The sequence below is a fragment of the Bufo gargarizans genome, chromosome 1 (genome assembly GCF_014858855.1).
Source record: "Bufo gargarizans isolate SCDJY-AF-19 chromosome 1, ASM1485885v1, whole genome shotgun sequence".
Taxonomy (NCBI): domain Eukaryota; kingdom Metazoa; phylum Chordata; class Amphibia; order Anura; family Bufonidae; genus Bufo; species Bufo gargarizans.
Window position 1 is genome coordinate 671,741,889 of NC_058080.1, and position 12,237 is coordinate 671,754,125.

The 12,237-nt window shown below is 48.6% G+C and overlaps 1 protein-coding gene across 2 annotated transcripts in view; it reads left to right on the forward strand.

The window, feature by feature from the left end:
- Window positions 1-12,237, forward strand: part of TENT2 (terminal nucleotidyltransferase 2) — a 59,642-nt gene that overhangs the window by 15,864 nt on the left and 31,541 nt on the right. For both annotated transcript variants that reach the window (XM_044276121.1, XM_044276122.1), the window contains exons 4-5: window positions 3,878-3,992; window positions 4,093-4,184. In XM_044276121.1, coding sequence (XP_044132056.1) covers window positions 3,878-3,992; window positions 4,093-4,184 — 207 coding nt within the window. The remainder of the gene's footprint in view (window positions 1-3,877; window positions 3,993-4,092; window positions 4,185-12,237) is intronic.

A 12,237-nucleotide genomic window follows, 5' to 3' on the forward strand; every position in this document is an offset into this window, starting at 1 on the left:
CTTGGCAAAAGACAACTTTTCCCATTTTTTTATACAAAGTTGGCATTTGACCAAGATATTTTTCTCACCCAGCATGGGTATATGTAAAATGACACCCCGAAACACATTCCCCAACTTCTCCTGAGTACGGCGATACCAGATGTGTGACACTTTTTTGCAGCCTAGATGCGCAAAGGGGCCCAAATTCCTTTTAGGAGGGCATTTTTAGACATTTGGATCCCAGACTTCTTCTCACACTTTCGGGCCCCTAAAAAGCCAGGGCAGTATAAATACCCCACATGTGACCCCACTTTGGAAAGAAGACACCCCAAGGTATTCAATGAGGGGCATGGCGAGTTCCTAGAATATATTTTTTTTTTGCATAAGTTAGCGGATATAGATTTTTTTTTTGTTTTTTTCTCACAAAGTCTCACTTTCCGCTAACTTAGGACAAAAATTTCAATCTTTCATGGACTCAATATGCCCCTCAGCGAATACCTTGGGGTGTCTTCTTTCCGAAATGGGGTCACATGTGGGGTATTTATACTGCCCTGGCTTTTTAGGGGCCCTAAAGCGTGAGAAGAAGTCTGGAATATAAATGTCTAAAAACGTTTACACATTTGGATTCCGTGAGGGGTATGGTGCGTCCATGTGAGATTTTATTTTTTGACACAAGTTAGTGGAATATGAGACTTTGTAAGAAAAAACAAAAACAAACAAAAAATTTCCGCTAACTTGTGCCAAAAAAAATGTCTGAATGGAGCCTTACCAGGGGGGGGAGGGGTGATCAATGACAGGGGGGTGATCACCCATATAGACTCCCTGATCACCCCCCTGTCATTGATCACCCCCCCCTGTAAGGCTCCATTCAGACATCCGCATGATTTTTTACGGATCCATGGATACATGTATCGGATCCACAGAACGCATGCGGATGTCTGAATGGAGCCTTACAGGGGGGTTATAAATTACTGGGGGTGATCAGGGTGATCACCCCCCTGTCACTGATCACCCCCCCTGTAAGGCTCCATTCAGACATCCGCATGATTTTTTACGGATCCATGGATACATGGATCGGATCCACAAAACGCATGCGGACGTCTGAATGGAGCCTTACAGGGGGGTTATCAATGACAGGGGGTGATCAGGGTAATCAGGGTGATCACCCCCCTGTCACTGATCACCCCCCCTGTAAGGCTCCATTCAGACATCCGCATGATTTTTTACGGATCCATGGATACATGTATCTGATCCACAGAACGCATGCGGACGTCTGAATGGAGCCTTACAGGGGGGTTATCAATGACAGGGGGTGATCAGGGTAATCAGGGTGATCACCCCCCCCCCCCTGTAAGGCTCCATTCAGACATCCGCATGATTTTTTACGGATCCATGGATCGGATCCACAAAACGCATGCGGACGTCTGAATGGAGCCTTACAGGGGGGTTATCAATGACAGGGGGGATGATCAGGGAGTGTATATGGGTGATCACCCGCCTGTCATTGATCACCCCCTGTAAGGCTCCATTCAGACGTCCGCTTGTGTTTTGCGGATCCGCTCCATGTATCCATGGATCCGTAAAAATCATGCGGACGTCTGAATGGAGCCTTACAGGGGGGTGATCAATGACAGGGGGGTGATCAATGACAGGGGGGTGATCAATGACAGGGGGTGATCACCCGCCTGTCATTGATCACCCCCCTGTAAGGCTCCATTCAGACGTCCGTATGCTTTTTGCGGATCCGATCCATGTATCCGTGGATCCGTAAAAATCATACGGACGTCTGAACGGAGCCTGACAGAGGGGTGATCAATGACAGGGCGGTGATCAATGACAGGGGGGTGATCAGGGAGTTTATATGGGGTGATCATGGGTGATCAGGGGTTTATAAGGGGTTAATAAGTGATGGGGGGGGGGGGGGGGTGTAGTGTAGTGTGGTGGTTGGTGCGACTGTACTGACCTACCTGAGTCCTCTGGTGGTCGATCCTAACAAAAGGGACCACCAGAGGACCAGGTAGGAGGTATATTAGACGCTGTTATGAAAACAGCGTCTAATATACCTGTTAGGGGTTAAAAAATTTGGATCTCCAGCCTGCCAGCGAACGATCGCCGCTGGCATGCTGGAGATCCACTCGCTTACCTTCCGTTCCTGTGAGCGCGCGCGCCTGTGTGCGCGCGTTCACAGGAAATCTCGCGTCTCGCGAGATGACGCATATATGCGTGACTGTGCGCCAGCCTGCCACCTCCGGAACGCACATGTGCGTTAGGCGGTCCGGAGGTGGTTAATAAAGGTGTTGAACTGATGTCACTAGGGTTGTTTCGGGTATTGAATATTCGATACCCAATCGATACTTTTGTCCCGGCATCGAAGCCATACGGGGATATGCCTTTTTATCGATACTCTGCTGTGCTACTGCACAGCCCAGTATCGGAGAACATGCATCGCGCTGCTCTCAGTGCTGCCATGTTCCCTAAGCAGCACAGAGAGAAGGAAGCAGTGTCTCCCTTTCCCCTGTGCTGCTGCTGCTACCAATGGGCGCGAAGAGGAGGGGAGGGCTCACTGCGCCACCAATGATAACTAACGTTTAATACATTACAAATATAGGCGGCAGAAACGCATTGCCAGCACCCGTCCGCACCTCAGGGGTTAACTGCCACTGATCGCAACTCCCTGTCAGAGGTCGGGTGCCAGCAATGTGTTTCTGCCGCCGGCTGTATTTGTATTAAACATTAATTAGCATTGGTGGCGCCCCCCCCCCCACCCCCAGGAATAAAAACATTGGTGGCACACTCCCCCTTCTCCCTCCCCAGTATTAAAATCATTGGTGGCGCAGTGTGCCCTCCCCTCCTCCCCAGTATTAAAATATTAAAATCATTGGTGGCGCAGTGCGCCCCCACCCCCAGTATTAAAATCATTGGTGGCAGTGGCCACAGAGTCCCCTGACCTCCTCCTCATTGGCGGCAGTGGCAGCTTTGATCGGAGCCCCAGCAGTGTAATCCTGGGGCTCCGATCAGTTACCATGGCAGCCAGGATGCTACTGAAGCCCTGGCTGCCATGGTAATCTCCCAGCTGTGTGTACTATGCACAGGGCAGCAGGGAGAGTGTGAAGTCCTATTCACCCTGATCGAGCTTTATTAGGGTGAATAGACAAGGGATTAAAAGATCCCAGCTTCTAGACCCTAAGGGGGGAAATAGTTATACATTTTTTTTATTTATTTTTTACTTTAAGTATAAATGACCCCCTTTCCCAACTTTACATATAAAATATATAAACACTAAATAAACATATTACATATCGCCAACGTCCAAACTATTAAAATATTTTAAAAATCTTTATCTTAAATGAAAACCGCGCGATTCGCCATTTTTTTTTTGTCACCTTGGCCCCCCCAAAAAATAGGATAGGACTGTTTTGAATTTGGGCCGAACGTTCCATAAAATGTGGTATGCACGCGGCTTTTTTTGACGTTTTTTTTTTTTTTTTTGCATGGTATCGAGTATCGCAATACTTTTTTATGGTATCGAACTCGAATCAAAATTTTGGTATCGAAACAACCCTAGATGTCACCATTAAAAAAATTGTGTTTATTCATGAGACATTAAGTTGTAAGTTCCACTAGAGCAGAGATCAGCAACCTCTGGCACTCCAGCTGTTCTGAAACTACAATTCCAAGAATCCTCCTTTTAGTTCTGTGGGAGTTACAAGAACAGCCAAGTAAGTTTGCATACTGGAAGTTGTAGTTTTGCAGCAGCTGGAGTGCCGAAGGTTGCTGATCCCTGCACTATACTCAGGAACCAATGTGAGTGCATTCTCTTTATGGTATATGTTGGTGCTATATAGATAATGAATAATAATAAAACAAATCATTTTAATTTTTTTTTTTTTCCACACAGCTGAGTCAGCAGATTCTGGACTTGTTTCAAGCTTGTCAGCAGCAGATCTCTGACTTGAAGAAGAAAGATATTTGTCGGGCAGAACTCCAGAGGGAAATTCAGCAAATATTTCCCCGTAGGTGTCTCCGTGTAGAGTTCATGAATATTTGTGAAAAGGATTGCAGTTTTATTAATTGCCTCCTCTTACTTGTTTTCTGTTTCTCCTCTTTTTGTAGAGAGCAGGCTGTACCTGGTTGGCTCATCACTTAACGGGTTTGGCACAAGGAGCAGTGATGCAGATTTGTGTTTAGTAATAAAAGATGAGCCGGTGAGTTCACTAATGTTTAGTGACAATGTGCAATATATCCAACATTACTCATGAATTAAGAGCAGTATTTACTGACTAACTGGCTATAAGTTTACATTCACACCAACAGTGAAAAAAAGTCTGTTAAAATGGCAAAACCGTCCAATTAGAACACGTGTTTTTGACTGATTCCTTTCTGAGAAACTAACGTAAATGGTCCCCTTCAACTGTACGGGGGCTGTCTGTCAGTGAAAAAGGACAAACTAGGACATGTTCCATATTTTTTTACGTCTGTTATTCACTGGCTGTCAAAAAATCTGCGGTTTAAATAACCCCATAGACTACCTTTACTACTTCTTCTCGAAACGAACGTGTGATGGCCGGTAAAAAAAAAAAGTCTGCACATCCATTTTTCACTATTGTGTGATTGTACCCTAAGACTTTTATAGATTAACCTTTCATTGAAAATTAACAACGTGAATTGATTTTTTACGGCTCTTGTAGGCCAACAGTGCAGAATTTGGAGAGTACAAGGATATTTTTCTATGTAGAACGAGTGTAAGATGTGTGCATTTCTTCTGCAAATCCTGGCCCAATACAGGTCTGATCACCCAAATTTACTGCATCCAAAGAACCTGCATTTAGTTGATTATACCTCCTATTGGCCTTTGATTTCTGGTTGTAATGCAGAAGCAGAAATGCACCATATTATGTTTATGTAAGGGTTGTTGTGGGTATCAAAATATCGATACCCAATCAATACTTTTGTCCCGGTATCGATACGACACATGCGCAGCCTAGCATCAGAGAACATGGAACGCGCTGCTGTCAGCGCACACAGTGTTCTCAGCAGCACAGGGGAGCAGGAGTCAATAAGAAGAGAGAGAGGTGGGCGCACTGCGCCACCAATGAAAGTTAATGTTTAATACAAATACAGGTGCCGGCAGCAGAATCACATAGACGCGATCAGTGGCAGTTAACCCCTCAGGTGCGGCACCTAAGAGTTAACTGCTGCTGATCGCAGCTCCCAGCTATGTGATTCTGCTGCCAGTACCCGCCTCCTGTATTAAAAGTTAACTATCATTGGTGGTGCAGTGCGCCCTCCCCAGTATTAAAAACATTGGTGGTGCAGTGTGCCCCCCCCCTCAACCCGCCAGAATTAAAATCATTGGTGACAGTAGCCACAGGGTCCCCTCCTCTCCTCCTCATTGGTGGCAGTGGCCCCAGGGTGGCAGCTTCTGATCGGAGCCCCAGCAGTGTAATCCTGGGGCTCCGATCGGTTACCATGGCAGCCAGGACGCTACTGAAGTCCCAGCTGCCATGGTAAGCTCTCTGCTGCTGTGTGCACTATGCACAGAGCAACAGGAAGAGTGTGAAGTCCTATTCACCCAGATAGAGGTCTATTAGGGTGAATAGGACAAGGGATGAAAAGATCCCAGGTTCTAGCCCCTAAGGGGAAAAATAGTTATTAAATAAAAAGTATTATTTTTTTATATAAACAATAAATAAACAAACATATCGCCACGTCCAAAAAGTCCAAACTATTAAAATATTTTAAAAAATCTATGCAGTGAAGGCCGGAACAGAAAAATAAATAAATAAAAACTGCACGATTTGCAATTTTTTTTTTAAATGTTGAATGCACGCGGCTTTCTTGGTGTTTTATATTTTTTTGCGTGGTATCGACTATCGCAATACTTTTTTTATGGTATCGAAATCAAAATTTTGGTATCGCAACAACCCTAGCTTATGTAGCACTGGCCTATGTCTGTTTTATAAAATTGCGCTGTTACTATTATAGGGGGTGGCGGCAAAGTTTGATGCTGTAGCCCTGTATCTAAATACTTTTGGCTAGGGCTTAGCAAAATGACCCTTTGCCTTTCCTAGGCACCTGACGCCTTTGGCATGTGCTCCATCGGCTGCCATTCTACCAGAAATAAACGCTTTCCCTAAATAAGTATATTACTAAAATGTTCACTGTCCCTACACATTAGCAAAAAAATTAAAATAAAATAAATTGAAACTGCAGTTACACTTTATACACTTGTTTAGGCAACAGACCGTCCTGCTTTTTGGGCAGTGTCTCCTGCCTTCACTTTTACAGTTCTGGCGGGACACTTGGTAAACGCCTAGCTGGAGCTATGTCAATATTTGACTCCTTCCAGGGTCCTGAATGAAGATAAAAGTGGATTCAGATAGTATCTATTAAAATTCTTACCAAACATTGAGTTCAGATGAGATACTTTAAAAGTGGAGAAAAACAAAAATGAGTTGAAGTAGCACTTCTCTGAGAATTTAGTGACTCAGGTCGGTACTTGTTTAGCAGTGTAAGCACATTTACTTCTGCAATGTAGTCTTTCTTGTATGTCAAGCGTTATGAAACTGTGTGATATCAATCTTTCTAAATATGAACTTGCACACAAGTGAATAGTAAAATCAGTCATGATGAATAGGGTGCGGTCTACAGATGTTTCGAATATCCCAGCCCCAACTTAATTTCTTTAATATAGTTGTACGAGTGCTGAGAAGGCATAGTCCAATAACCGGCAGAAAGGGTGCTGCCGTATCTGCTAACAAGCTGTGTCCATCTTTGCAACTATTTTTGTTAGGGTCCATTCACACATCTGCAAAATTACGGAACTGATGCCGCAAAAGATGCAGACAGCACACTGTTATGTCTGCATCCGCAGTTCCATTCCGCGGCCCCTCAACAAAATAGAACATCTCCTATTCTTGTCCGCAGCCACGGACAAGAAAAAGCATTTCTATCATAGTGGCGGCCATGTGCGGTCCGCAAAATGCGGAATGCACATAGCCATTGTCCGTGTTTTGCATACCGCAAAACAGTTGCGGACGTGTGAGTGGACCCTGTTATTCATCTATAATAAAGAAGCAGTTTTGCAGAGACTGTCCTTCCATTTCTCATCTGTCTCATTGGGGGGGCTTTGAACATGGGTATAGCTGTTGCTGCAAGGAGGCAGACACTAAGCACACAAAGTGTAAGCTCCTCCTTCTTCAGCTATACCCTTCCTACAGGAACCAAACTAAGGCTCCTTTCACACTAGCGTTCGCTGGTCCGCTCGTGAGCTCCGTTTGAAGGAGCTCACGAGCGGACCCGAACGCAGCCGTCCAGCCCTGATGCAGTCTGAATGGAGCGGATCCGCTCAGACTGCATCAGTCTGGCGGCGTTCAGCCTCCGCTCGCCTCCGCACGGACAGCTGAACGCTGCTTGCAGCGTTCGGGTGTCCGCCTGGCCGTGCGGAGGCGTGCGGATCCGTCCAGACTTACAATGTAAGTCAATGGGGACGGATCCGTTTGAAGATGCCACAATGTGGCTCAATCTTCAAGCGGATCCGTCCCCCATTGACTTTACATTGAAAGTCTGGACGGATCCGTCCGAGGCTATTTTCACACTTAGCTTTTTTTTTGCCATTTTAATGCAGACTGATCCGTTCTGAACGGAGCCTCCGTCTGCATTATTATGAGCGGATCCGTTAAGAACGGATCCGCCCGAACGCTAGTGTGAAAGTAGCCTAAATCAGTTTTAGCTTAGTGTCTGTAGGAGGCAGACCTCCCTGCGTTGCAGGTCTGCTGATTATTATTATTATTATAATTATATTTTTTTTCTTCTTTCCTTCTTTAGCGGGAAGCTTCAGGCAGTCCTTAAAACTGCCTGCACTCCCACCCAGGAGATGGGAGACTATGGGGTCACCCAGACCCCCTGCTCCTTTCCTTGCTCCGGAAGAAAAGGAGGCCCAGAGGTTCCTGTAAAAACCTCTGTCTCCCGCCAGCATTCGCATCACCACGGCCGTCGCCTCTGTTTCCGGTGTAGCGTCCCTCACCAAGGGGCTGCACACCGAAGGTGGTGATCCAGCTGGAGCCAGAGGGGCAGAAGACGCTGGACAGGTGAATATAAAGTTTGGAGACTGCCCATAGTGCCCCCCTCCCTCCAGTACCCTCTCCTCCCCACATGTGATGGGTCCCCATGTGGTCACCCTCTACTATGTGCAGTAATGAGAGCCCTTTAAATCTTAAATGGCACCTTGGGGCGTCTGTCTTCCAGGGCCAGCGTGCAGGCCTCAGGGGGCTGCTCCTGCTGTGTGGTCGCATCCTCCTGTGGCTACCTTGTTCTGGCGGCTTCCTGGTCGGAGCGTCTGCCCTGTTCTGGGGCAGTCAGTCATTATTAATTGAGGCCCTGTTTCTGTGCGGCTTATTCTTCCCTGGCCGCCATCTGGTTTTGGCCGGGGATGCCGGTGTGTGTTGCAGCGGGGGTTAGAGATGATGGGCGGGTATTGAGAGCCAAGTCATTTTGGAGGCGGGGGCGAACACAAGCAGCAGAGCAGAAGAAGAATGGTCTCCGCCCACTTTTGGATTCAAAGCACCTGGCAGGACGCTGATGGACTGGCTTGCTGCTTGGAGGGACACAGGCTGGGTAAGTGCTGTTTTGTCCCTTCTTAAAGGGCCTAACCTTCCCCTTTTCCTCGGTGCCAGGATTGTCATTATGTCTGAGCCCAGACTCCAGGTCCCGAAGCAGGCAGTCCCTTTGGTGCTTCGTTTTGCTTGTGCGTCGTGTCGCACAAAATTTCCATCCCCTTACTCAGACTCCCTCTGCTTTGCTTGTGCTGAGCCGCCATTAAGTGGCTTGGCCCTGGACCCGATGGTTCCTGCTGCCCAACCTACGGAATAACCGGAATGGGCACGTTCCCAGTCTAGGATGTCTCCAATACCAACAAAGCTATTGTGGATATATTGGGGCGTTTGTCGACAAGGCAGTCCTCTGACCGGTCCGACTCTGGGGTTCATGGGCCAAGTGCCCATCGCGGCCGTCCCACAAAACAGGCTAGAACATCCTCCCTCCAAAAGGGTGTTTGTGCCTCCCGTTTCCTTGGCCTCTCCACCTCCTACTAGAGTCTCACTCCAACGTGTCCTCAGTGGAAGAGGCATGTTCTGAGGAGAGAGGGTCAGATGAGGATGTTGTCTCGCCGGAGGGTCAGTCATCCAAAATGTCCGCCAGTTTCCCACTTGGCTAAACATACTACCTTGCCGATGGCAGATGGGGCTTCTTTTTCTGATATCAAAGATTATACGCTGGAAGCGTTTGCAAAATCTGCCTTTGAAGCAGTGGGCACAGCACTGCAGCTGGTGTTTGCCTCTACATGGGTGAGCAAGGCTGTGGGAGAGTGGGCAAGTAATTTATGTCAGGGTCTTGACGGGGGAACTTGCAGATGTGGCCCTGCAGCTCTCGCATGCCATTGCATATATTTGTGAAGCATCTTTGGACGCTGCCAGGTTTATGGCTCACTCGTCAGCTCTGTTGGTGGCTATTCCCTTGTCAGCCCTCACTCGTCAGCCCTGTTGGTGGCTATTCCCCTTTACCGGCGGCAGACTTTTTGGTAATCGCCTGGATGAGATAATTTCGAACGCTACAGGTGGTAAGAGCACCCATTTACCACAGAACAGGGGACGGTCTAATAGGTAAAAAAAGCAGAAGCCTTTTTCTCGCTCGTTCATTGGGGGGACACAGGACCGGGTGTATAGCTGCTGCTGCCACTAGGAGGCGACACGAGGCTGAAAAAAGTGTTAGCTTCTCCCCTACAGGCTATACTCCCTCCAGCCTGGAGCGAGCAACTCAGTTTTTAGCTTAGTGTCGCAGGAGGCAGACCTCCCTGCTTTGCAGGGTATCATGCTTTTGTTTTTCCTTTTAGGTTATGGGAAACAGAGTAGCCTGTTCTCCTCAGCGGCCGACCTCCCCCAAGAAGAAAAGAGGACCAGGGCAGCCTCGCTCCCCTGCTTCCCACCAGCCAAGGGTCTCCGAGATCAGGTAACCCTCCACCATTCCAGCGCTTGCCACTGATGTGCCAGCTGCTGAGGGGGTGCCCCTGCTGGTCCACCACTGGAGGGTGAAGAAAAGAGGAAAAAGGTGAGGTAAGTAGGCACATAAGGTAAGTATTAACACTCTCACAACGCAAACTATGGCTCAAGGTGTGGGCAGCGGATTCATCCTCGAAGCGCTCCCTGACAGCTCTGCCTTTCTCTGGCATTCGTTTATTCGGGTCTCGTCTGGATGAGATCATCTCTGAGGCCACTTTTTGCGCTATGTCGTCCCATTCCTGGGCTCAGTCTTTTTGCAGCTTTGCAGGTACGAACCTAGTGGCTGGGAACTCTACCAGAGCAGTCCCTCAGGATCAGCGATAGAGGCTGTTCCTTTGGCCCCATGCACACGGCCGTGTTTCACAGCCGTGTGCGGGCCGTGGAACCGCGGCCTGAATCCCTCCTGAGAGCAGGAGCGCACGGCATCACTGGTTGCTATGACGCCGTGCGCTCCCTGCTGCCGCCGCAATACAGTGGTATGATCTATACCAGTGTATTACTGTACTGTGCCGGCAGCAGGGAGCGCACGGTGTCATAGCAACCAGTGACGCCGTGCGCTCCTGCTCTCAGGAGGGATCCAGGCAGCGGTTCCACGGCCCGCACACGGCTGTGAAACACGGCCGTGTGCATGGGGCCTTAAAGGGACACTGACAGGCCCAATAACCATAATTAGCTGTACATATGCATGTACAGGTCTTCTAATGTACATTAAAAACATATAAGTATAACCCCTGTCCACATTATGAATACAGTAAACTCACGTTTTATAACCTGAAGTATCCGCTTGCGCCCAGCCAGCATCAGCCCAACCGCCGCCCAGCTCATCAATATTCACTTAGCTGGGCGGCTTCTGCTGTCCCCGACCTTCCGAGATCCGGCGCATGCCCAATAGAAAGCTATGGGTGCCGGGCGCATGCGCAGAAGCTGAAAGCGAGTCCGATGCCCATAGCTTTCTATTGGGCATGTGCCGGATCTCGGAAGGTCGGGGACAGCAGAAGCCGCCCAGCTAAGTGAATATTGATGAGCTGGGCAGCGCTTCAAAACGGCAGTTGGGCTGATGCTGGCTGGGCGCAAGTGGAGCTGAAACCCTGCCCCTTGGGCAGAAAGAACAGAGATTACTTCAGGTTATAAAACGTGAGTTTACTGTATTCACAATGTGGACAGGGGTTATACTTATATGTTTTTAATGCACATTAGAAGACCTGTGCATGGATATGTACAGCTAATTATGGTTATTGGGCCTGTCAGTGTCCCTTTAAGCCTCAACCAGCTTGGCGACCACGGGCTCAACCTGCCAGTCCCGCACCCAACAAACAGGCCTCAGCATGATGGTGCGCCCCCATCCTCTTGGGTGGGGGGGTCGCCTTTTTCTATTTCAGGAACATTGGCGGGCCCACATCGCAGACGCATGGGCACTCGAGATCGTGTCGTCAGGTTACAAGCTAAAATTAGCGTCCCCTCCTCCAGAAAGGATTTTCCTATCCCAACCTCCCAAAAGGGCGGATTGGGCCACCGCTTTCTTTCAGGCGATCCAAGCTCTCCTAGCTCAGGGGGTAATTTCCCTGGTTCCCCGCACGGAACACTTCACAGATTTTTTTTTCAAATTTGTTTGTAGTTCCCCAAAAGGAGGGGTCAGTCCGTCCGGTTCTGGACCTCAAGCTGTTGAATCTTTCTCCGGATCCAGCGGTTCCGGATGTAGTATCTTTGTTCCGTAATAGCTTCTCTGGAACAGGGCGAATTCCTTTCCTCCATAGATATCCAGGACACATACTTGCACGTCCCCATTGCCCTTGCGCATCATCGCTTCTTGCGTTTTGCAGTGGGCTCCCAACATTACCAATTCGTCACCCTCCCCTTTGGGTTGGCGACAGCTCCGCGAGTCACAGAGGTTCAGACCCTCCAGTGAGCGGTCAGCCTTCTTCTCAAGCACTGTTCCCCATCCATTTGCCTGTGCAGGTTCTAGGCATGATGGTCGCTACCATGGAAGCGGTGCCGTTCACGCAGTTTCACACCCAGGCACTCCTCTTGTCATGGGACAAGTCGGCGGACTCCTTGGACAAACCTATAGTCCTCGCTCCGAGGGTGCGCTCGGCACTCAGATAGTGGCTCTCCACACCAACGTTGGATTCGGGGAAATCCTTTCTTCCGATTTCCTGGACGGTCATCACTACCGATGCCAGTCTTCAGGGCTGGGGAGGAGTCT